This window comes from Protobothrops mucrosquamatus, unplaced genomic scaffold, assembly GCF_001527695.2.
Source record: "Protobothrops mucrosquamatus isolate PMUCROS unplaced genomic scaffold, P.Mucros_1.0 scaffold898, whole genome shotgun sequence".
In the NCBI taxonomy this organism is placed as follows: Eukaryota; Metazoa; Chordata; class Lepidosauria; order Squamata; family Viperidae; genus Protobothrops; species Protobothrops mucrosquamatus.
In genome coordinates, this window is record NW_015387150.1 from 437,338 (window position 1) to 464,628 (window position 27,291).

At 35.6% G+C, this 27,291-nt stretch overlaps 1 protein-coding gene across 1 annotated transcript in view; it reads right to left on the reverse strand.

Moving 5' to 3' along the window:
• Nucleotides 1-27,291, reverse strand: part of TENM2 (teneurin transmembrane protein 2) — a gene marked incomplete at its 5' end in the record, with an annotated part of 346,728 nt that overhangs the window by 158,107 nt on the left and 161,330 nt on the right. Inside the window, 3 exons of the mRNA XM_015819334.1 lie at nt 2,758-2,859; nt 5,387-5,582; nt 13,841-14,046. Coding sequence (XP_015674820.1) covers nt 2,758-2,859; nt 5,387-5,582; nt 13,841-14,046 — 504 coding nt within the window. The remainder of the gene's footprint in view (nt 1-2,757; nt 2,860-5,386; nt 5,583-13,840; nt 14,047-27,291) is intronic.

The following is a 27,291-nucleotide window of genomic DNA, read 5'->3' on the forward strand; positions in this document are numbered from 1 at the left end:
AGAATCATAGGACAAAAAACTCATCAGGTGTGTCAAATCCCTAATATTCAAAAACCATGTGGGGAAAGCAGCACACGCTGACTTAAGCACTAAAGTATGGATGCTTTAATTAATCCAGGGTGAATTTAATTGCTTTAGTTAAGTGGAAATTGGGTTAAAAATGATGCAGAGCATGCTGGGGTGTCTTAAAAATCATGACATATGAGTTGGATGAATCGATAAATTAAAAGTGCACAGATGTTTTAATTAAACCCAAAGAAGTTAACAAAGATCACCAGAGACTTTTAAGCCTATGATTAATTCAATTCATTTTAAATACCTGGAGAGATATGAGGATGCCTCCATTTTGAGCATTATAAAAATTCCCAATCAATAAGCTCTTAAGCTGCCCTGAATATTTTTTAAATGACAGAAGGTAGTTCATTGGGTATAAGACCTTCCAGTACAAACAGGACAGAAGTAATTTGGACAAACCAGTTAACTACAATAGTATCAACCTAAAAGAGAAGTAGAAATCTTGTGTAGAATATCATTACTTATATAATGAATGTCTACTATTCCTGAATGCTTATCAGTTTGTTTGTTTGGCTTAAATCTAAATGTTACAGGGTAGCCGGCATTTTGTTATGGATGAAGGTAGCAAAGCATTTCTTTTTACTTTTGTATGGTAGTTATGATTGAGTTATAATCTTAAGATATATGCAATCTTTTTTCTCCTACAATTTGAACCATATGGTATGGAAAATATCATGCAACATTAAACAAGGAGAAATGTAAACTTCCAGAACATAGTGGAGATAAGGCTTCTGTACTGTACAGTTGCTTTTAATAAGTCACAGTTCAGAAGTGAGTTGCACTGGTTAAATAGAATGATGTGATTCTTCAATTAGATTCTTTTGTCTTTGTCTGTTTTTTCCATAGATACCCCTGGTAGCTTCAGCTGCCTTAGCCTGACTCAGTAGCATGGCACAGAACGGTTGCTAAGCTTGCCTCAGCTCTGGGCTCTGATGCAACAAGCATCTCCTTTGCACTGTGCTGCTGGGCCATGATGGGGTTTCCTAGAAAGCCCTTTGCAGCACGAAGCCCAGCCCCACCCTGACCCAGCAGCACAATGCAGAGGCAATTTTTGTGTTGCAAAAGGCTTCCCAAGGAACCCCAACAGCACAGGAAAAAGGGGCTTTTTCATGGTGCAAAGGGTTTTTGTGAGGGCATCTGCAAAGGGGTGGGCTTTTTTGCACTATGAAGGGTTTCCCAGGAAGCCCCAATGCATGGCACAAAGGTTTTTTTTTTTTAAGTTTTGCAGTGTGAAGGATTTCTGTGAAGAACTGGGCTTACTACTTCAAAGGCCTTCTTGGGAAGTCCTTTGAAGAAGTCCTTTGCAACATGAAGCCCAGCCAGGTCCAGCAGTTCAGTGCAAAGCTGCAGCCACCCAAACCCCAGGTCCCAATCACAGTTTCCCTTGCCACCCTGCACTGTGATGCCCCTGTTGTCCTGCACTCTGCTGTGCAATCTGACCTTCACTGTCTTTTTTCTTTCTCTGCTGATGTAACATTCCTGCCCTGGCCTTCCATGCAGAAAACGTGTGAGACCTTCTTCTCCAAGTCTTGAAAGAAAACCATAGCGTGTGACCTTGGGAAGAAAGCCTTCTATGACCAGCAGCTGCCTCATTGAGGACCATGCCAGACCTGTTTCATCAGTAGCAGGAGGGAAAAGACAGTGAAGATCAGCTAGACATGTCAGCAACTATGAAGTCCAGGGAGCTCAAGGGATATAGATAGGGGGAGATAGATGGGGGAGGGAGCTGCACCACCCCTGCAGTCATAAGTGCAAATGATTGCCAAGTGCCTAAATTTTGATCATGTGAACATGGAGCTGCTGCAATGGTCCTACCTTCAGGCACAAATTGTTTATTCAAAACTGACATAATTTTGGTCACTGAACAAATGGTTGTATGTTGAGGACTACCTGGAAAGCAATACAGTAGAACTTTCTTTGGATGTTATTATAGTGTATTCAATTAAATGAGGATGATGGACAGAAGAAATGACGGCTAACATTTTTACTCTGCTTTGTGTTTGCTTGAGTTAGAAAGGGCAAACTCAACATGCAACAAAGAAAGATTTCTGGTGAGTGCCATGGCAATGTCCTTGATGAAATGGATGGTATTTAAAGTGGAGATCAGTGGCTGGATCTTGAATTTCTCCTGGCTGGAGAAATCACTCCAGAGACTCCATGAGCACTCTGGACAGCTGCTCCTTATGAGCAAACTACAAGAATTAAGGCTTTGCAGGTGGCTTATGGGTTGAGCGGCTGGGAGATGAGGGATATAGTCATAACACAGCCTTTTATGGGCCAAAAACCTGACCAAGTTCATTCCTTAATCAACTTTGTGGTTACTTTTTACTGCTTTGTAAATATCAAGACCCTTTGGAGCTGCAAGTTTTTATTGCATCCACCAAGTGACCCTACTTCTTAAAGAGAGAAGTTTTAAATACGATGTTAAGGGCTTGGAAGAATATTTTTGAAATAAACAGCAAAAAGTGTTTAGAGTGCTTATTCTGGAAAGTTAAAAAATGACTAAGGATCCAGATAGATTCGGAATAAAAAAATTAAAATTAATTATAAAAATCCTTCCCATGGGAAACTGTGGTTGTGTCGGTTCTTTGAAAAAATACATAATTGCTATGAAATTTTTTTTCCTATGATTTAGAATAAACTACAGAGTAAGTAGCATTTGAAAAGCAAGTTAATCGCTACCTTTTGCACAGTCTGCCCCATGGTAGCCAGGAAAACAATGACAGATTCCAGATACACATTCGCCATTCCCATGACAATTGCGTGGACAGTCCTGTACAGAATCTGAAAGACAGACATCACCGATTTGTCAGTTATTTCTCCAGTTAACATTGCTTTTGATATTCATGCATTTAATGAAATCTCAACATCTGAAATTCACTTCACAATAATTAGAAATTGCCTGAACAAAGAAGAAAATCTTAAGCTTCTGAACACTACATTTTCTAAATTTTACTAAAGACTTTGTCTATTTTTCTTTTTCTTTTTTTGGTTGAGTAGCTATTTCTTCTCTGTGGGGAAAAAAAAGAATTTACTGCACTTGAAGGCATTTAGCAGCCCCATTTTCCATCTCAGGAAATGTAGAGGCAGAGAGGTCCCCTCTGTTATATAATGAGTCCAAATCGCACATTCACGGCGAGGGGTCTCTTGTACTAATGATTAGAATGAGCCATTGTGTTTTAGTAATCGACTGCAATTGTGTATTATGACTCAGAAGGGAGTCTCCTATATATGGTGTGATTTCTTTTTATATTGTATGTGGCTTTTCCATGTAGTAATTATTATAGCCGGACAATAATTTCTGTATGAACAAAACATGCTAAAATGGCAGCTTTTAACCATGTTTTCCATAATGTCTGGACTGGAAGCAGCCACCATACTGCAGCATCAGTCTGTGTTGTTAATACTTTTGCTTTATTTTGTCTGTGCATCTTCACCAATATATGTGTGGCAAAGAAAATCAATATGCTGAGAAAAGCCAGAGAGCTACAGTAAATGTCTCCCTTAAAGCCTGAAAAGGAACAGAAATCTGTTGGAGTGCTACTGCTTCCTCTTATGCATAGCTGGTGCATCAAACCGTAGGTCTCAGACATAATGGAAAGGTCCAGTGATTTCTTTATAAGGAAACCAAGCTCTGATGGAATACTGGCATCTTTGAAATCTCTCACTATATATATATAAAGAAATGAATATTTTGCACCATCTGTTTGTTTTGCACAGATCAGGGCCCTCTACTGAAAAAGAGTTACCGTGGCCCACACCCCAGAGATTGTCAGGCTTCTTTCAAACAGACAACAAACTACACAATTAGACTTCGAAGGACACAAAAGTTCTCATAAGTACACTTAGTTCAAAAAAGCTAATGAAGCCATTCTGTAAGAATTCCAGTGACTGTTGTACTGAAATTAATTTTTGTGCCTTTTTCTCCTGCCAGCTTGGTGTTATAGACTTGAGACCATTATTGTTGAGGGAGCAACAATAATAATAATAAAAAAATGAAATATTTATACTGAAAGTTATATATATTTAGTAATCCATATCTGTGTGTCTCTATAAGCACACAATTTATACATTGGTGTAGAAGGTGAAGTAGAAGGGAAAGAATGCCACAGTTATTGCTCAGAGTGATTCAATAATTATCATTGTTTTTACATTGATAATAAAAAATAATAATGGCAGGAAAAAACTTTTAACTTAATTAATTTATCAAATTATAAAGATTTTCTACTTCTCACAGATATAGAACAGTACTGTATTTTATATGTGTTTAGCCAAAGAATAATATCTTTTGACATTTGTTCTTTTATTTAATATTGCTCAGTATTTCAGTTCTCTATATATGTGGCTTGATGGTCAAGGTAATGGATATGTGTCAAAGAACCTCTGAACTGAATAAAATACTGTACTTTTCTTCCCTTTTCAGGCAATTACTATCATTGCACTATCAAGAAGTCTACCTAACTATTATACCTATTACTTTGGACTTTCTCATAAACTGTGACTCTATTCCTGGCAACACTTTCTAATATAGCTCCACAGAAGGGAATGTTGCAATTTTAAAATTTTGCATTTCTAGCAATTTGCTGATTCTCTGAATATATGAAAGTACTGAGACAAGGGCTGGATTGTATATATTTCAAGATGTAAGATTTACATGGGTATACATTTCTTATACTATCCTATCTCTTGATTATTCTAACTCAAGCTGGTTTACACTAATGCAGTATTTCAAAAAACAAAACCATGAATTGCTAGCAACATATCTATTTAATTTTATTATTGTATTTTATTATTTATTATTTGTTTTTATCCTGCCTTTCATTATTTTTTATAAATAATACTAATACTAAATAATGCCTAATGTTCTTTCTTCCTCTTATTTTCCCCACAACAATTCTGTGAGATGGGTTGGGCTGAGATAAAATGATTGGCCAAATTCACCCAGCCGGCTTTTACGTCTAAGGTGGGACTTTAGACATAAAGACTGTCTCCCAGTTTCTAGCCTGGTGCCTTAACCACTAGACTAAGCTGCCCAATGCTACAAAAGATTGAAATGAAACTGGTTAATGCTATAAAATATCCCTTCTAGATATTGCCAGTATTAAAGAATTTACAGGCTAAGGCAGAACATATTTAATATGACGCAATATTCCCCTGAGCTTATCAGAGCTGAAGTCCAGCTAGAGGTTAGTAAAATTATTATGCCTGTTTGAAAAGAAGACCAACCAAGGTTGAATAAGATAGGTTTGAATGGTAGCACACATAATTTATTCAATTTTTTTATAGCCAAGAGTGCACTGCCATGGCATACCCAATATGACAGTACTGAAAGAAACCACTTCTTTATCTTTGCCATCATTGTAAAAAGCAAGGTGCCACAGCCCCACGTCCAAATACTGAACAAATACGGCTTCATTCTGAACCAGCGTCTGGATACTTCGACGCTCACGAGGAGACTCCACGACACTCCATTTCTCTTTTCCATCTAAACGTTCCATAAAATCATACTATGGGAGAGAAGAAAAAAAATACACGTGTTATACTTACATTGCATAAAGTATGAAAAATGTATTACAATGCTTATTTGCAGTGAAAAAAATATGATGCTTAAGAGTTGTTGTTGTTTTTGTTAGAGCAGGTGGCATTGCTGAAGGACTAAATCTTCACAGGGTTTAAATCCAGTAACTTGGTCCCTCTCGCTCTCCTACTCATATTGCCCAGAGGTCTTACACTAGTTGTACAGAATACAGAATAACAGATTTGGAAGGAACCTTGAAGGTCTTCTAGTCCAACCCCTTGCTCAAGCAAGAGACCCTATACCATTCCAGACAAATGGCTGTCCAATCTCTTCTTAAAACCTCGGTGATGGAGCACCCAAAACTTCTGGAGGGAAGCTGTTCCATTGATTAATTGTTCTCACTGTCAGGAAATTTCTCTTTAATTCTAGGTTGGATCTCTCTTTGATAAGCTTCCATCCATTACTTCTTGTTCTGCTCTCAGGTGCTTTGTAAAGTAGGTCAACCCCCTCTTCTTTGTGGTAGCCCCTCAAATATTGGAAGGCTGCTATCATGTCACCCCTATTTCTTCTCTTCATTAGACTAGATATATCCAATTCCCTCAATCAAAACAGAACAAAGGTACTATATGCCTCCACCAATGGAGGCAAGCAGGTAGGCATATTTGCCTAAAACAAATCTGATGCAACAGCTGGTTATAGAAATTCAGATTATATGCCCAGTCACTGATTAAAGATGTTCAAGACATATAAAAAGAAACTTACTAAAAGAACAACAGGGATTACTGCATCAACGAAGCACAGCCTGTTTTCTGAAGAGCAAAGATGCCTTATTTTTACAATGTTTAGTTTCATATAATTTCTTAACTATACATGATTATTAAATATATAGTGCTTAGTTTTAAGCCTAAATCTAAGGTTTCCATACAGATTTATACAATTAGTATAATGTGCTTAAATAGGCAATTGTGTTAAGAATGAAGATCAAGCAGGATTCTTATGGGAGAAAAACAATTCCCAACATTCCAGCCAATTCAGTCCAAATGAAAGATTTGCATATGTACATTCACACTTAAAAATGACAGGTTTTTCTGCCATCTGGCCAGTAATTATTTCCCCAAGTTATCTATCCCATTAATCGAAAAACAATTTTAAATGCAGATGACTGTATATTTATTCAGTGTATTCAGTGACAAAAAACTGGTAGCAGAAAAAATGTGTTCCAGTCTAGGTAGCAAGGCATTTTCATCGGAAGTAGATATAGCTCAATATAGCATCGTATGCCCTTTCCCTACTGCATTGAAAATGGAACATGCCCACATCACACCTGTCTACTACTTCTGTGTGAATTAAGTTTTGCAATAGAGTAATAGAGTTTACTACTTGACATACAATGAATACATTCATAAGTATATGCTATTGATAAAAAAACACACAAACTTTCTCATTGTAGCAAGGCTTTAATACAACCACAGATGTTATTTAAATATATTTGTCAGGAGGAAGGGAAGGGGCTAAAGACACAGACATATACTTCTGTAATATTTCTTGATTGGGATAACATATTTGGAGGACTCCCACTCTCCTGCCTCTCAGAGTTTATTGCTCTTTAGGAGGTTTGTGTGTAGGGAGGGTCAACATGGAACAATGTAAGAATAAAACTTGACATTTTTCACTGACAGCATGCTGCTCTGCTTGGATAGCGTTAATAGACTCTCCTGGTCTTCTGCATAGGATACTGATTTTCTCCCTTAGATAGCAGGCAGGCTCAGCAGTTGGCCAGATCGAAGGAGGAGCACGCTGAGATGCTAAAATGATCTGAACTGGCTGAAGCTACAGGGACCTGGTCTTACCCCATGGCAGTAACTGTGTCCAAGAAGATGCAGGAAGCGTTCACTGCACTGCACTTTCAACTATACCGCTGCTAAAAAGACAACTCATAAGAGCTGACTTATTGAAAAAGACTGCTTAATTCATATGTGAGCAGAACCCCAGGAACAAGAGAACTGCCGACAGAATGCCCTGTGCATTTTTATCCTTTTCATGCTGAGATGTCTAATCCACAGCTTTTATTGCCTTCCTATTATTCCCAAAAGGCAGTAGGCAACTGGATGGATAGATGACATGGATAGTGAAGAGGTTGGCTTAAATAGAAGATAAACAATCTCCCAATCTCAAATGATTCCAAGCCAGTGAATGCGGGGAATGACTAAAATGAGATGATGGAGGCTATTGATCATGCTCAGTATTAAGAACTGGTAATAAAAATCCATGCATCTTATATCTGCATTAAATGCAATGGCAACATGAAAGAGGAGTAATGGTTCTTTTTGAAAAATTAGTATTCCTTTTCAAATAATCTTATCACCCTTATTAATATGATCTAGTTCTCAGACATTTTTATATAACTGTGGTGAAGTACCACAATGAATGCCAAAGCTTAAGAGTAAAGATTACAGAAAAAGACATTTTACAATGGCTGCTTAACCATTAAATCTCAGACACTGAAAGAGATGGAGATGTGGAGGATGTTTTTCTCCACAATATAGTGGAAATACAGTGAGAAATGGCTTTAGATTGGACACAGAACTGTATGTGGCCCTGCAGTTGTGATCTCATCCCATTTTATAAGTGACAAATCTCAAAATTCAGAGGTTTTCTATTAGGTTCAGAGTTCAACAGACATTTTTTTTTGCATTGGTCAATAAGAAGTACTCTCCTTTATTTTATGTACCTCAATAGAAAATTGTTGAGGGATTTCATCTGGGAGGAATTGTATTTCATCTGGATCTGACATTGTTCTGTGAATCAGAATCCTTGAGATTTGTGTATTTTTCTGAATTTTGCCATGCAAGTTTCAGCTCAAAAAAAAAAAAAAGAAAGAAAACTAATGTAAATATATTAGTGAAAAATTCCCATAGGAAAAAAAATTGGGAAAGAGGTATACATTAAGAAATATATATACCAAAATAAATATGAATTTACAGAGTTAACTGTTTCTCTACTCATTTGTGGTAATAAATGTACTGGGCTTTACTTTTAGTTTTTTTTGTCAAACTTTGTTTTTTTAATGCTTAATATTTGATAAAGGTGGAGTTTATAACAAGTTGGATACTTGCTTTGCTTCTGAGTGGCTATAACCCTACTAACCCTTTCTGAATTGACCCTAAACAATATAGGGTGTCATCCGTTTAAGAGTAGTTTTATCTTTCTGTAGTCAATTTTTCTGGTATGAAAAAAAAACAGAAGGATGAAAAAGAACACGACAAAATGATTACAAATAGAAAATATCCACAGTATTTTCAGAAAGGAACATGTTTCTTCTTGACTTAGTAGAGAAATTCTTCATAGTTTGCCTTAGACAAAGTTACAAAAGGAAAACAAGATTTATATGCTGTTACATATTTGGGTAGGAGTGCAATGACTCAGCAGTTAAAGACACTGAGCTTGTCAGCTGGAGAGCTGACAGCCCAGGTTCGGGATCCGAGGTTCACGCAACAGGGTTAGCTCCCATTACTTGCCCCAGTTCCTCTCCACCTGGTAGTTTGAAAGCATGCAAATACAAGTAGATTAATAGGTACCACTTCATTGGGAAGGAAACAGCATTCTGTGCGCCCTTGGCATATAGCTGGCCACATGACCATGGAAATATTATTTGGACAACACCCTTGGCCAAAAAATGGACATGAGCACCATGCTCTAGAGTCAGACATGACTGAAAGGGAAACCTTTACCTTTATATATTTGGTAAGCAGTTTAGAATATAAACTTCTTTACTTTATTGCTAGGCTCAAACATTCCTATCATTGGATTGGCTAACCCAGAATGATTAATCCTCAATGGCAGTTACAATGCATGATCTCCATTTTTTAAAAAAGCCTATGACTCTACATATGAACCTTACATGAAAACTAGATGCCCTGTAAGTAAACTACAAGTTCTCTTTCAACCTTATGTGCTTCTTTTGCATTTCTTCCTCAAATATTATACTATTGAATGGACCAGTGTATACTGAACATTAAAAAAAAATATTCTTACAATGTATCTAATGCTAAGTGGAAATATTTTGAACTGTTGCTTTATTTATTATAGGGAAAGAGAATAACAACATCAAAAAGTAGGGATGAGCTGGATTTTTATTCCTTGAGGTGATGTATAAACTTTAGCTAGTGAATTCAATAAAAAGGTGCTTTGTCTTTATTGTCTTTATTGTTAATGTAAACCAGCTACAGACAGAATTCAAAGTCTGATTCTGCTTCACTAGCTGTCAGGCCAGCTCATTACTTTACATTTCTCTGTTCTATTCTATTGAACTTTTAATAAAATGCATTTTATAATGAACTGTTTTTACAAAATGTTCTTGGTGAAAATGTCACTTTCCCCCTAAAGCCAGGCATAAATGGATAAAAGTGAGAGATGTGGACCACACAGTGAAAGACTGTAACTTCATCTCTGAAATCAGAAACAAGTTGTATGCTCTATTGACATGAAGAATAGATCTTTGAATATATTGCTAATCAGTTCTTACATCTTAAATTCAAAAAGAAAGTTTCTTTCAAATCTGACTTGGGGAGGGTGACTTTATTTCCTCTTTAGCCAATTTCCTACAACTCTACAATAAAAGTGTATCTGTAGTCAAAAATCACATGCTAGAAACAAAAAGATAAGCTTTCTTGTAAAAAAAAAGAAATTATATATGAAGCTATAAGATGATGAAATTAGAGATAGAAATTGATTTAATGAAGTCTCACTTCAATTATTTTGGAAGGAGTTTTTTTAAAAAATCTATCTATCTATCTATCTATCTATCTATCTATCTATCTATCTATCTATCTATCTATCTATCTATCTATCTATCTATCTATCTATCATCTGTCTATCATCTGTCTATACAAATTAATCCATTAATCCATAATGTTGGTCCAAGGTGGATAAGTAGATATTGTATATGTTTTTCTGACATATCTAGAGCAGATAGAATGTATGTTTCCAAATCACCAACCAGCATGGAATGCAATGGCTTTCCTTATTCCTACGCTAAGACCTTAACCTGCACATCACATTGTGAGGTCTCTCACAATCCCAACCAAATGATATTAGACAAAAGAAAAAAAATTCAAAGCACACATATATTAAATAAAAATGATTTTGTGTTTAAGAATCAATTAAATCTTGTCCACATAGAATCCTATTGATCCGTTTTTCTGTTGAAACATAAAGAATGACATAAATTATAAAGAATGAGTTCAAGGACTTTTTCTGTACTCTTTAAGATTTTAAGTGGTATTTTCTTTCCAACCAAATAAAATTCCAAGTTTACCCCAAATTCAAAGTTCTTTATAAATTGATGAAAATTTTCAGTATATCAATATCACATAAACATCTTTAATGTGGTTACTGAGTTACATTAAGCCTTAAGAGTTTTTGTGTCATTAGACTTCCTTTCATCTAGCTTGTAGTAATGTTCATGAAGGGGGGGGGGTAGATAAGGTAAGTTATCATCTTTTCCAGAGGACATAAATGAATCTAGTTAAATTTCCCACTTGATTTTATTTGATTATAAAAATATGTTAAAACCAATGAGATATTAAAAATTCCCTTTCCCATTATTTTACACCTTTGACTTGTTCCTAAAATGTATCTTGCTTCATTGATGGTGGGGAGAATAGGATAAGAGGGGAAAGAGGAGAGAGAAAGTAATCAGTAACTACTCCTATGACTGTTTATATCACTGTCATGTGTCTAGAACCCTTCATGAGCAGCTGCTCTTATAATAGAAGCAAGTACAATCAAACCTAGACTTTTCACACTCTTGAGATGAAGTTGTATACTCCCATTAAGGGATGAATAATTCATCTAGAAATTATTGAGTTTGCATTTTCCATGTTTATGTTTCCTTCATACCACACTTAATAGGCTGTACTGCTATTTAATTTCTTTGGTGTTTGTGGAATTGGTGTCAAACACTAACTTATAAATATGTGGAACGTGATATAGCATTTTAAGATAATTCATATTATTAAGAGGCATCTCAAACTTTTGAAGATGTAGTGAAATATATTTTACTTTGAGGTACTGCAAGTCCCATGTCAACTTTTAAACGTTTAAAATAAAATGACAGAGAAAATATTTTTATTGTTGTTGTTGCTTTCTTTGAAGGTATGTCATGTCTCTAAAGAATAGTTATAATTCTTGTTTAGTAAAGGCATTTATAACCTTTGAGCATATTCTGTTTTTTGTTTTGACAATAATCTTCATTCTTCTATTATGCAAAAATTTATAGGAAAATTGTTTCTTTCTTCTCTCTAATGACAAACATATTTTTTAAACTTTATAAATTTGCTCTGCTGTTAATGGAGTTTAGTCCATCTATCTCCAATCTTGTATCTTACAGATATGTTGTACTACTTTTTCCATGAGAAGTAGGACTACAATGTGTAATCCAATATTTTTGGAGCTACAAGGTAGATTGGAGGGGACTAGTTAAATCATTAGCCTTTACTTGTAATTAGGATAATGGAAAGAGTTGCTTGCTTTGGCAAAGATGTATTCTAGTTCCATTTCCTTGAGTGTAACATTACATAGGAAAGGCGGATTAAGGATATTAAGTTGACTAGGCACTAATAGTTTTTTGTATTAATTATTATCATATTTTCTACTCTTTTCATTTGGACTATTTTATTGATGAACATATTTCTCTTTGCTTGGACACGAATGTATAATACAGATAAAGTCCTCAGGCACCTAAACATTCAACTAATTTTCAGTACAACAGATAAAAAATGCAACAAGATTAAGAGTAATTTACTGAAGCATGTTAGGAATTTTATTACAAGAGCTCACAGAGCTATCAAACTTTTTTTTTTTTTGCTTTTAATATGTCATTCAAGGTAGCATTTCTGAAGGGTTGCTATCCCTTTGACACTTCATTCCCTATCCACAGAACTGTTCCTAAACAGGCCCCCAGCTCCATCAATTTGACTGACTAGACACTTGAAATATTTGCTAAAGAGTTACGTAGAAGCTTCAAACTCATTGGGGTTTTCAGACAGGGACTGTGTCTTCATATTCTCAGGTTAATCATGTACCTAATTTTTTGATTATTGACTTGTTCCCTTAAAGGATTTTAACTTGCTTTGGCTTATCAGCATTAATCAGTTATGAACTGTCAAGTGAAGCCTTACACTACTTTGCCAAATCAAAATTTTAAATTGTGGGAATATGACATTTTCATTTTCAGATTTAGGACACTACCTAATGTCGACTCCAGATTATGTATATAAATCTCACAAGACATATAGAAAAGCATTTAATGCTGCTTTTATTCTGGGATAGAACAGACTGTTCCTAACAGCACATTAAGTAATCAATAGATGCTGCCAAGTAGCGTTATCCTGTTGTCAAGGTTTATAGCTGCTCAGAAAGCTAGTGCATAATTTCTGGGCATATTGAAATAGGTGAATATTATTAAATGAAGCCAGGATAAAAGAAAGGTTGTTTTGTTTGGGGAAAGCCAAGACTATGGACTCCTGCAGTGCAAGACTGTACTTAGGAGTAAACTTAAGCAATGATTTATGGATTTGAATACCAAATGCAGGAATTCAAATCCCAGGTAGAATTTATGTTATTCATTCTTTGCATTTTAACTAGGCTAATAGGATAGAATTGGGTGATAGTCTGGTCATTTTCTCTACAAATTTAGAACATCCTCCCAAATTTAAACTTGTATCTGTAAGAATATGATTACAAACATACATATGGCAAAGCAAAGGTTGTAGATAATGTCTCACATATTTTACAAAAGTCCCCTTAAACCAGAAGTAGCTATTCTGAAAGGCTGCTTTCTATTGGTTCATCACTGGTTTCCCCTCCTCCTTTTCACTTTCCAGTTAGATCTCTAAGAACTTTCCCCAACTCAGCACCTAAAAGTTATTGTGGGATACCAGTTACCAGGCAGCTTGGGAATTCTAGGCCATATTGTCCTAATCCAATGTTCCAGAAGATCTGAAGGACACCAAGTGGGAAAAAGCTAATAGAGAAAGAAATGATTGTGATATTACTGCATGAGGATGTTATCAGTCCTAGAAATGGCCCTCAATGTAATGGAGGCATGGAAATTCATAGAATCTTTGCTAAACATAGAAGAAGTAACCCAAATCCTCAGATAAAAAGATACAGTAGTTACAAAACAATTGCCATTCTTTTTAATCATCATCTTCTTTTGGTCTATTAAGCATCTTAGTACAATACCTGTACATGGGATGGTGGAAGTCCTCTTCTTATATAGACAGCAAAAAGTGCATCCTTCCCTAAAGAGATATTGAATTTCAGGAACTGTGGCTGCGCAATGTGAATTTGTGCTCGCCAGAATACTCCTTGTGGCACTTCTTGCGTGACCCTCCGTCCGACCTCTGCCTCCCCACTGTCAATGCTATTGTTTCTAGTGGCCCATGGTCCTGGAAGACAAGAGCCAATAAAACCATAGGACAGTCAGAATCAAATAGATTTATTTTTAGCACTCCTATTTAAGATGAAACTGGGTGGCAAACCTATACGTCAATGCAAAGCGCATAGTAGTTATTAAGACTAAATTTACCAACCTATGCTTGAAAAAGTAATAATGAAAGCAAACCATTTCTAGCAGAATTTTATCAATGTAAGAATGACAATCTTCTTCTTAAAAAGCTATAAACTTATTCCCTGGGGCATTTAAAATCTTGCATACAGCTTCTCTCCCGTTTTTATTTCCAGTGCTGCTCTTTACTGATCAAACATAATAAGAGCGGAGAGTCAGCTAAGCACATTAAAAGCTCCTTCCTCTCTTTTTACCATTCTAATGTGAATAGAATATGAAAATAAATCCACAAGGGAAAGTAAAGAAATAATTTCAATCACTTGTATTCATCCTATGTCAAATATCAAGCAAGTGTGTAAGCAATCAAAATATAAAAAGAAATGAATACAGATGAAAGGAAATATTGTTAAAGACAGTTACATTTTCTTCTACCAAATATTAAGAAACTAAATATTAAGAAGACTAAATGTATTGTTTAGCATATTGAGCTTATTATATTTTATCATCTTTTAGTTGAAATCTTTTGGCTAATAATGTTCACTAGACAATGCCTTTTGGTGATGCATAGTAAAACTATCATGAAACAGTAATATAGAAACATTAAAATAAAAACATTTGTAACTTATATTTCATTTAATTCCTAGATTTTTGCTTTGTGAAGAACACCAATAATAAAACATTCTGTTACATATTTGTGTGTGTAACTTTTACTTTCTGCCAATCTGTTTAACTGCGTGACTTGAATGTGTTGTGAGAAGAGTCATAAGCAATTATGAAACCTTGACATTAATACAAATTCGAGAAGGAAAAAAATGAATTATGGATCTGTGGCTTGTTACTAAGCTGAAGAACAACCAATCAATCTTGAATCAAATAAAGAATCATCCAAACTTACTTTGAGCATGTGATACAAGTGAAGCTTGGCAGGGTTAAAGAACTAGCAGTGAAAGAAAACAGATCAGGTGGATGGTGGGATCAAACAAATTACTGTCTTTGAACATACTACAAATTACTGTATTGTATACGGTCATGGGCATCCAAATCCAGGACACCAAAATAATCTTGGATTACAAGAAGCTGTGCCTACCAGATGTGTGAGTGCTACGTGCATTTTCTTTTCTAAGCTTCCATAATCTCTTAACTAATGCGCAGATGAAGATATCCAAATATCTCAAAAATTTAAAAGGAAGATCACTTATTGTGGACAACCATACCAAGATTATAGGGAGCAGCAATCAGGGCCCAAGCACATTTTGACCTTTCTTATTCACACAAATACAATTCAGACACATTCCCATTTGTTCTCCTTTATTTTCTTAGCTTGCATTCTCACCACAGTCATCCCAATTCCTAAGACAGTAGCAGGCCAATCTGTTACTGTGGTATATAAATATCTTGCGTATTTATGTGTTTCCTCTGGGACCAATATAAATGTAATGTGATCTTATTTCTATTGAGCTCATGAATAATATATGCCTTATAATATTGGTTTAATAATTTATATGCCATATATTAAAGATATTTCAGTTTCTTTATTTATATTATTTTATAATGCAGGAGGAGCTATGGTGGCACAGTGGTTAGAATGCAGTATTGCAAGCTAATTCTGCCCACCGCAAGGAGTTCGATCTTGACCTGCTCAAGGTTGACTCAGCCTTCCATCCTCCGAGGTCAGAAAACGAGAGCCCAGATTGTTGGAGGCAATATGCTGATATTGTAAACCATTCACTATGGAGTGGTATATAAGTCTAAGTGCTATTAATATTTATATTGTATATTCCAGATTTATGGAAGCTGCCCAGAAAACATAACGGGAGATATAGACAGATCTGACTGTCTATCTACCATCTGATTTTAAGGCAGGTGAACCTTCTTACCAGTACATGAACTATCCAAAGAACTTAACGTCATTACATGTAGATGCAAAAACAATTTACAAATATTAGAAACAATATCCAAATTAGATTTCTGACTTTTATCATAATTGGAAGGTAATGACAATGGAGTTATTAATTGTCACTTAGCCTTCTACATTCTGAGCTATCTGGTACCAAACCTTTCAAATCTTGACTTTGGGAAAGATATAAGAGTGCAGATGGATACATGAGGTCTTCAGAGGCAAATAGAGGTGTTGGTCATTGATAATGGATGCTAGTTAGCATTCATAATTACTCAAATGCTAACTGGCATTTATCAGACCAGTATTTAAGTTTTCAGGTTGCAGATTCTGTGTTTAGCACTGTCCTTGACAGTGTTCCCAGTTCATTTTCTTAGCATTAGCCACTTTTTGACTAGAATCAATTATGTATTTTACCATCAGTTTTCTTCAGTTTAAGTTGTCCAATTGCCTTAAAAACTATAAAATGGACAAACTGTTTACTTTTCCAATGCATACTGACAGGAATGTTTCTAAAAAATCTATATGAATGCAAATATTTAATTTGAAGTAAGTCTTATACTGACATGATTATGAGTATGATTTACATGTACTTTCATCCATATGAGAATACACATTAAATTAGTGCTAACATCTTAGGAAGTAAATCAATTTGCCCAAGTCTTTCAGAATGTTTAGCAAAAATCTTCTTTGATATGCAACAGTTTTATAATTATGCAGCAAGGAAGTGTGAATAATCCAAGTACCAAAACATATCCTCTTCATCCATTTTCTTTAAGTGCAATTATCACTGCAACAAGTTTCCAGTTTTAAATTCCAAATTGCCTGTGCTCTTGAGACTTATACTTGCATGCAATGAAAAGCCATTTAAACATACTGTACTGCCAAAGTCTTTATATGGCAAGAGAATGTTTTGGCTGAACACTCTTAATCTTTGAATACGTTTTTAATAAGCTGTGTCTTTTTTTTAATTTTGTAGGTTAATGGGCCTTCAGTAATATCAGAACATAAAAGAAAAGGAAGGGAAAAAAACAGTAGAGTACACTGGCTTCAGATGGAATAAATTGGATTAATGCAATGTCAAACAATATGCCTGTGTAACTACTCCAGAAGCATAAAATGAAATTTCATAATGAAACAATGAATAATGGACCTTTCTATTTATTTACTACTTTTTCCCCCCGAAGCACACAATCTTGTAGACAACAAGAAACCAAGCAATGCAATCTGGTACCTTCAATAATACAGAGATGCTAAAAACAGAATAGAATAACATATATCTATATGTATTCAGTATCAAATAGTTCATATCAAGCTTAGTATCTCAGTAAAAGTAAAGGTTTTCCCTATCCAGTTGTGTCCGACTCTAGGGGGACAGTGCTTTGTTTCTTAGCTGAGGGAGCCAGCATTGTCCAAAGATACTTTTTGTAGTCATGTGGCCACCATGACTATACGCCAAGGGGCACGGAACGCTGTTACTTTCTCAGTGAAGTGGTACCTATTTATCTACTCACTTTTGCATGCTTTCGAACTGCTAAGTTGGCAGTGGCTGGGTCTCAAACCTGGGCTGTCAGCTTTCCAGCTGATAAGCTCAGTATCTTTAAGAGCTGATCCATCACACCTCCACATCTCAGTAAAACCAACTTAGCTAATTTCCATAATATATTTTACTTGCTATGAATGCTTCTATATTTAACTAATCAATTGACTGAACTATTTAATAGATTACAGATGGAGAGTAAGTCTAGTTACTGCTTAAATCCTCATGTAGCAAGGTTTCAGTTTTTCCCTTGCTATGTCTCCTTCAGGTTTACTGCCCACAAAATTACCTGGAAAAGATTTGATAGTTGAAGGTTTCATGTGGAAGTTTCATTTCTTAGCTCCTCTCCATTTGGGCCTTGAAAAATGGACTATGAGGGCAGGCCTTTTTTTTAGGGATGCACTTTTCTAACGACTACATTCTGTTGACTATGGAGGTCTCCCCTGTATATTAAAAGACCTCAGGCATTCCTTCCCAGTTAATAAATATTGCTTATTCTCATCTTGGTCACCCACATGAATACAATGCTCAGATATTAAATTTTACTTCCCTTCTCCATATCCACTTCAGGATATTATCTGGATGTTTAATTCTATCTGCATGCCACTCATTCAAACATTACACAGAAGCGTGGACATCTAAAATTGAATTGGGACTGGTCTCTCTTATCTGGTTGTTGTGTCTGAACCTGTTATGCAATTATGAAATAACAGTGAAGGAGTTGTTTTATTCACATTTCTTTTTTTTTTAAGAAATTTTATTTTTCACCATACACCATACACCAAAAACTACATAAACATAAATCTTTTCTTCTAACAGAACAGTGCTTTACATTTTAAATATTCTCACATTTCAAAGGAAACACTCACCTATCCACCTACCGAGTGGTTTTCCTTGGAAGAAAAATTCTTTCACACACACACACACACACACACACACACACACACACACACACACACACACATCCCAAATCTACTTTCTTGCTGGATCTTCAACAATGCTTATCTTGTGGCTGCATAAATCCATCAAAAGGTACCAAAAGGTGAAAAATTGATTGGATAGAGCATCCAGCAAATACAAGGAATGTCACAACATATGATCTGTTAGAGGCAACTTTTCCAATAGTTGATGATATTGGGTGGAAATAAAAATTCATTCTGCGAAACCATCAATTATTACCTTACAGCATTGTCTGGTAGAGCTATACACACGGCAGCACCACATAGGCCCACTCTGGATGAATATTAAGGGAACACTGTCAAAGCTGTACACTTTATGCTAATATTTCTACTCAGCTTGGGAAAGGGGAGGGGGAGAGGATGTATGGCAGAATGTGTCCAGAATTCATCCTCCTGTGTCCTGGTCAGCTATACTTCCTTTTCTCTGAAAACTGAGTATATGTATGTTCTATCAGCACCTCAGGTTTCAGCAATGCTGACTGTGTTTTTTCTGATTGTCATTCTCACCATTAGCTTTGCACATTATATTATCTCACTTACAAAGAACTGCTTCCTCTGTCAGCTGATTTTGCATTGGCTTGTTTGAGCTAATAAATGTTCAACTCCCTTATCAGCTGAAGTGGGTGACATTTAATCCTCCAATCCACTCCCCCCACCCTAAGCACTGTTGACATGCATGTACTTGCTGGTATGCTATATACAAGATTGTTTTCTGGAAGGAACACCAACATTTCACAAATGTTCCGATAATGACTTTGATCATACCATTCATTTTCTGTTTCTGAGGCATCAATGGTAGATGTCTTTTTTCTTCTTGGTTCTGTCAGTACTCACTATCCAGGAAGAGAGATGTTAGGGATTCCCAAAGTCCTATAAGGTCTCTATTTTTCATCACTCAGAGAATTTGTTTCAAGGAAACCAACTGATTTATATTCCTTCTATTGTGTCTGTGGCAGTCTCTGACTGCTCAGGAGAAAGTGTCACTTAATCACCCACAAAAGATAATCAGCAATTCTCAAGACACATCCCTTGTAATCTCTTGTAATCAGCCAATATTTAGAAGATTCCTCAGAACAGAGATAGTTCTCTAGTCATTCCACTGTGTTTTTTGTTCCTTTCTCCTGTTGAACGCCATTACTAAATGCTTAGTAGCTCTTCTTATAATTGTGCTTGTTAACTGAAGGCTGACCAGAAATATAAAATTTCTTTCTTTTCTTGTTCCCTTCCCTTTTCATACCTTCTTCATTAAGAAATTGGTTTTTATGCTTCATCAATTGATATTTCTTTAAGCAGGTATCATAATACTTTTAGTGTGATGGGGAAAAACAACAGCCATATGCTTTATTTAAATTAGTGATTTGAAACAGTGTTCTAACTGCAATCCAAATGTATGTGAATCCTAACATTCAAGTGGAAATACTGCTAATAAATTTGATGGTAATAGCAATTATTTCAGTTTATATTTATATTCTAACTTTCTGTTCAGAGTATAGATAAATGAAAGTATCCTAAGAGACTAACAAATACAATATATGTCTTGAATGCAATAACTAGGATTTGCAAAATTAATTGAGTTTGTTTTCAATTTCCTTATCTGCATATTTCATGAGCATGAACTACCCTGCAGGGAAGTTAATAGGAAGGTCTCTGAAGAACTTAGCATGGGATATAAAAAAGTGCTCCTTCTAAAAAAATAAAAAACTTTAAAGGCAGTTATACACACAAAATGTTGAAAGCTGTGTAGGAGATATTGTTAGCACCCAATTGTTGATTTGTAGTTATTAATTTGCATGGAAGTATTTTTAAATAATAGGTTAATTATATGAATTAAGTTAAAAATCTTCCTTATTAATAATGTTAAATTTAATACTTTTGAAGTAAATTTAAAATATATGCATTTAAGAAAGGTGGATGAAATGTGATTATACATACAGCATAGCTAGGAACAAATATTGTTTTAAAACAACATTTATAGGAATAGAAACGTGCATAGAGATACAAAGCCGCATTGGCAAAATCAATTTTGAAAATTAGCAAAATTCAACATCTGAAATATTGTTTCTCTGCAAAATAAACAGAATTTGAGCTCCTATCAGAGACATGACAAAATTTAACAAAAGTTAGATACCTTCACTATATAAATTATCATTAGTGATTATTCTGCATGACTTACGTTATCTCTAGTATATAAAAGTGAATATTGAGTATTTTCCAAGACACTATACTTGGTCCCATTTATTCTGATCCAGTATAGTCAACACAGGGATTATTTGAACCTTTTAGAAAGTCTCTGCAGACTTGTATTTTATTGTCTATTAGACAGTGTAGTTGATAGGCTATTGAATATTGTCTAACACAGTTCATGCCCTACATGATACAGTTTGGGGCTGTCAATAAATTCCACTGATAGCACTCGGTATGGCTCGGCTGATTTTTCTCTATTGTAACTTAGAAAATAGGACTATTGAAGTTACTTTCACATGAAAGTTATGGAAATATCTCCTCAAAGTTCTACTACTCTACTAATCTACTTTCTTAGATTATATCTTTCTGTTTCTTTTGATTCGAATTCAAAATAGTACAACATATTCCAGATATTTAAAAGTATTAAAATTACATGTACATGGGACTGACATTCTGGGAGGAGGTTTATCTCTACAACTTACAAACATGCATGAAAAACTATAATACACACTTGCTAGATCACTCTAAAATGTTGTGGAATTCTGCAAGTTGAAACAATTGGTTGTGGAATATTCACAGGTAGAGCATGTCCCAATCAGATGAAACTTGCTTATTTTAATTTTTACATTTTTTTTAACCATTGAATGGGAATTGTTTTAATATATTATGTGCTTTTACAGCTTAAGGTGCTTCTTGGATACAAATATGAACTAAACAGATTAATGCAGTGTCTACAGTCACATGATGACAATGGCGCATATACTGCTTATATCCTTTTATTCTTACTGATCCTTGTCTATGAGAAAAATCAGTACTGACATGCTGGAAGAAAAAAGTAAGAAAATATACAACATGAAATCTAAGATTACCAACTGAAATCATAAACCCTCTCAAAATATGATAATGGAATTCCAGATCACTAGAAGTATTAATTAGAAAATATATTTCAGTTTGTCCAAGATATTGAGAAAAATGTTTGACAGATCAATTTACAAATCTCAATTTCACTGTACTTACTGCAGTAATTTAACAACTTTGGTTAGCTAAACAAAACCAAACAAAACCTCATAAATAATACCCATAAGAGAAGGGACTGTTAAAATGATGGGTGCAATTACATAACTGAAGTTTCTTTCTGTTTCATTACAAAGAGATGAAGCTTCAATCATGTCATTGCCCCACCAACTTTACTGTTTTTTAAACCAATGGACATCTTTGACATACAGTAGTGGCCAAAATTGTGGAAACATTTTGGGAAAAGTGTATTTTTGAGGTTTGATGGCTAATAACACCACTTTGTTTTGGAGTAGTACCATAAAATTATATATCAATGGAAAGACAATTTAATCAAGAATGTAATGCAACAAAGTTTGTTCAATTATATGTACTGTATTCTATGAAAAACTATAGCCAAATAACCAGAAAACGGAAGCACAACTTGCTTAGGTTGATATCAGGTAGCTTTCTTTCATCTGATTGCAGCCAATGAGCATGTGTTTAGAGAGCCAATCAAGTGTCATCTTGTTTTGGCAATGAGCCAATCAGATCACAGTAGGATTCAGTTATTGATGTCATGTATTGAAGCTGAGAGGAGGACGTTTGTCAGTGTGTTATGTGATTGCTATCAAGTTGGTTGGGGTTTTTTTTCCATTTAGTGAGCTTATAAAATGTAATAAAATTAAAGTAATGGTGCAAAGAGTTGACTGGTTGCCCAGAAAGCGATGTGGACAAGGCTACAGTTATAAAGAAATTAGAAGAAAAATTGGTGGAAACTTAACCAAAGGTGGCATTTCTACTGTACACTTTTCCCAAAAGATTTCCACAATTTTGGCCACTACTGTAGTCTGCCAGGGTTATTCTAGATCCAAGGTCCAAAGCATCCTGGAAAAAAGCAATGGAAATGCTTAAAAATGCATTTAGTTGCCTATGATGTAACCAGGGTCAAACTGGTCTAGAGGGATCTTTGTGAGAGTCAAGTAAATAGGCAGCAGTTCTTAGGACAAATGAATTAATTGTATAAATAGACAGTTTCAAGGTTATGAAAAATACAGCTAAGAGGCTACTGAAGCATGACAGGAAGAAGAGGCCACATATTTGAACTGTTGGGGATATAAGAGTGAATTACCATTCTTACTCCGACAGATGGCAAATTTGTTTTTTTATGGCTTCATTCCAGTATATGATAAAGATTCTCATTTATCCATAGCGAACTGTGCCAGATTCAAATCAAGCAAATAACCCAATACATATCAAGCTGAGAGTCCTAGAATTTCTGCCGACTTTTACCAGTTAGAATCTTTGTTTACTTTGTAGTAATTTATTTTTTTTCAGCATTACAGTACAGTACACAATGGTGGTGACAGAGGAAGAAATACAATACTTTTATATACTGTTTATCCAGTGGCGGGATTCAGCCAGTTCGCAACAGTTCGGTAGAACTGGTAGCTAATTTTTTGTTGCCCAGGCCCAGAACAGACTTCCAGAAGCAGCATCCACACAGAGAGCCGGTTGTTCACATATTTGAATCCCACCACTGTGTATATCCTATAGACATAGATAGATAAAAGTTTGCATTCTAGTCATAGAATGCAAAGACCCTGAAGCACAGCAAGAAATAAAATGGTTGAAGCCTCTGGAGACGATATCCTTGAATCATGACATCTCAAAATAGGCACAGCAGGTGTTGCAAATGATTAATCACTGTATCTCTAACATTGCTAAGTAAATAGGAAATATTTGTGGGGGGGAAACATAAGTTTAATCACCGCTAATGTAAATAAATTTCAGTTTCCTAAATGTGATGATTTAGCAGTATAGTTCTTTCTCCCTTTCATTAAATTAGCAGTTTTATAGATGAGTCATATAAATGAGAGTGAGCAACTCATGAGGTTTTTGAAGAAGGCCTGCACCTGCATATCACTAATCAGCCATACTTAAAATGGGATGGCTTGAAAATCAGTCTATTTCAACTTATAACTTAGTTTATATAGCAGCTTTGGTGCTGGGATGGGTAGTCCTAGCATCAGGCCACTACAGCCCAACATCAACTTCTCTATAGTTTTCACTTGTCCTCAGTTCAGCTCTGCATCTTCTGCCATTAGTTCTACCCCTTGTCTAGTTGTGTAAGAAATACACTGGCACATTACTAACCTTTCTCCCTAAGTAGGCAGTTCTTTCTGTCTCCATTGGAAACACAAAAACAAAAAAGAAAAATGATTTTGAATGAAACCAGAGATTATTTGCATTTACAATAAGTAGAAAAAGCCTTTCTAGACCTTGCCATCCTTTCACTCACTGCTAAATTAGTTTCTCAGGGTTTCAGATCCTGAACTTCTTTGAGGGCTCAGATCTTTCTGTATTCTTTCTTTCTTTCTTTCTTTCTTTCTTTCTTTCTTTCTTTCTTTCTTTCTTTCTTTCTTTCTATCTATCTATCTCAGTGTTTTTTTTCTAAAAAAAAAAAAAAGGTGCCGGAACTCACACACGTCATACAACCCGCCTTGCCTACCCTACAAGGTTCCATCCCAAAAAGGTGCTGGAACTCCATTCTGGGCGTTCTATGAGAAAAAAAGCCATCTATCTATCTATCTATCTATCTATCTATCTATCTATCTATCTATCTATCTATCTATCTATCTATCTATCTATCTATCTATCTATCTATCTATCTATCTATCATCTATCTATCTATCTACGGTATCTATCTATCTATCTATCTATCTATCTATCTATCTATCTATCTATCTATCTATCTATCTATCTATCTATCTATCTATCTATCTATCTATCTATCTATCATCTCACCTTTGGTGATGTCAAGGCAGCATACATACTGTATCTAATGACCCTGCCTCCTGTTTTTTCCACACTAGCAATTCTGTGAGGTGGGTTGGGCTTAAGAGAAAAAACTGGCCCAAGTTCACCCAGCTAGCTCTTGTGCCTAATGAAGGACTGGAAATCAACTTTCACTATAACTAGTTTAATTGGAAAGTCAATTCTCCTTTAGCCTTACCAGCTTTCCTCTTTACTAATGATGTTTTAAGCCTAATTGTCTCCCCCCCCCCCCGGTTTTATGACAGATCAGATCTCCATAACAGCCATTTTATGAAGCTACTTGAAACACTCTCAAACTTCCAACTGGCTTCATAGGCATACAGAGGCTGAGGATATGTCAATGGCATTTCAAAATAGCTAAAAGCAAAAATTAAAGGTCCCAAATAAAAAGGGAAGCTCAGTACTTTTGTATAATAACCATGTGGCACAGTTTCAAAATGCTACAAGTTACTTGAAGCTTGCTTTACTAAAAGCACTTTGCAGTTTTCATTTTGTTTTCACCAAAATATATGAAGGAGATTTGGAATGCATATTTTTTCCTATCTGGGGAAACATTTTGAACTCAAGCATGTATTTAGCCACCTGTAAGTAAAAAAAGATCTCCATTATTCCTTTTAGACGATTGTTATTTACTTTGTACAAATTATTGTTTTGCAGTTTGCAGTGCAAAGTGCATTTCCTATGCATGCCAGACTAAATTGAGAAGGGAAGAGGGCAAAGGCCTTCGTTCATATCTTCCCCATTGCATTTTTTTTTTTTTAAAAAAAATTACACAGCACAGACCACAACAACATAAGTATATCTCAGACAGGCCAACTAATTTAGTCATTATGAAAGAACAAAATGAAGGATGCAACAAGTAATATTTTCTTTTCATAGAAACTCATGATAGCAGTCATTATAGACATTTAATAGGATTACAATGGTATTTCATACAGTAGATTTAACTCTTAGTTTATCTATCAGCCTTTTGAGATAAGCCTAGACCAGTGGTGGCGAACCTATGGCACGGGTGCCAGAGGTGGCACTCAGAGCCCTCTCTGTGGGCACACGCGCCATCGCCCCAGTCCTAGGCCTTCAGCTGGGTTTTATAAAACCTTTTCGCTTTAGGCCTCCGCCACCATGTGCAAAAAAAAAAAGTTCAATCAATGAGTCAATTTCTTGCGGGAAAAAAAAGATCTTGCAAAGTTGGAATTGATTGATTGAACCTTTTAGTCCCACCCAGTCTGCCGTTACCACCGCAGCCATGCCCACCCAATAGGCCACACCCAGCCAATGAGCCACACCCAGCCAATGGGCCACACCCACCTGGCACCCAACAATGCATAAGTGGGTTTTGGGTTGCAGTTTGGGTACTCGGTCTCTAAAAGGTTCGCCATCACTGGCCTAGACAGAAAACAAACTCCACAAAGCCTACTGAACTCTGTTATTGTATAGTATAATTGAATGTTGAAAGCCTAAGTTTCTCTTATACCCAGGCTCTGCAAACTTAGCAACTTTAAGCTGTGGCTGGTTGGCTGAGGAATTCTGGGAGTTGAAGTCCAGAAGTCTTAAAGATGTCAGATTTGGAGACCCCTGTCTTATACCAAAGGGAATCAAAGCAGGACAGTCTTTCTCTCCTCTGCTTCCCTTCAGGTCTAAGCTGATGTTTATGCAACAGACTTGCATTTTTTTCTTTAGGTGCATTTCTGATTTCCTCTGCAGCTACTTTCTTCTCATCCTTGTTCTCTAAGAGAATATTCTTTTGATTACATTCATCCCACATTGCTTTAACCTCTCTTGTTTTTCATATAACCTACCCGGTCCCCCATGTCTCTTTTTCTTGAACAACAAACTGATTTCTTATTTGTTGAATCCAAGAGATTCCAATTATAGTGGTATTGCTATGAAAATTAAAAGCAATGTGGCTATTACCAATAAGTGTGAAAAAAATAACACAAAGGCATACACTTGTATAAAATAAAAAGAAGTTGGCAACAACAGACTAATTTTGTCTATTCAGTTTTATCTGATGCAAAATACATTGTTAGGGATAATGAGACAATCAAATTAATTAATTGCAATCAATGAACTGTAATCAGAAACTAGCACTGCCCTACTATAGATAACACTTGACTTTCTTCATAAAAATAAGAGATAACACTTTGTTTTGTAGAAAACTATTATTGCACAGATAATATATTATAGTCAGCAAGACACAATTCTTGTGAACAAAATAAATAAGCTATCTGACGTAACAATATCAAACAGGAAAAAGCAGTAGCAAAATTTCTGCTTGGAAATTAAGGCCACATTATTAATATTTATTGAAAGCATTTTTAATCTATTTTCTAAACAAGGGCAGCCTTCTCAACTTGAATGTCCTCCATATGTAGCACTCAATTCTTTGAATTCCAGAACCACTAAGATTATTCGATGAAAATCCTGCAGGTTAATATGTACACATCTGTAGACCATCAATGATAAGGAAAGTAAGTTACCAAGTGGCTTAAAAATTATGTATGCATCCATACATAAGAGGTTCCTGACGGAGCTTGGGCCATATCCGGAGGATCTGGTCCACGACTCGGCGGAAAATCAGGCGGCGGCTTGGGAGACAACTGCCGCCGCAGCATTGGACCGAGTCGTGCCTTTGCGGCCTCTGACCCGACGTAGATCTCGATTGGCTCCCTGGTTTACCGAGGAGCTGAGAGAGATGAAACGTCGGAAAAGATG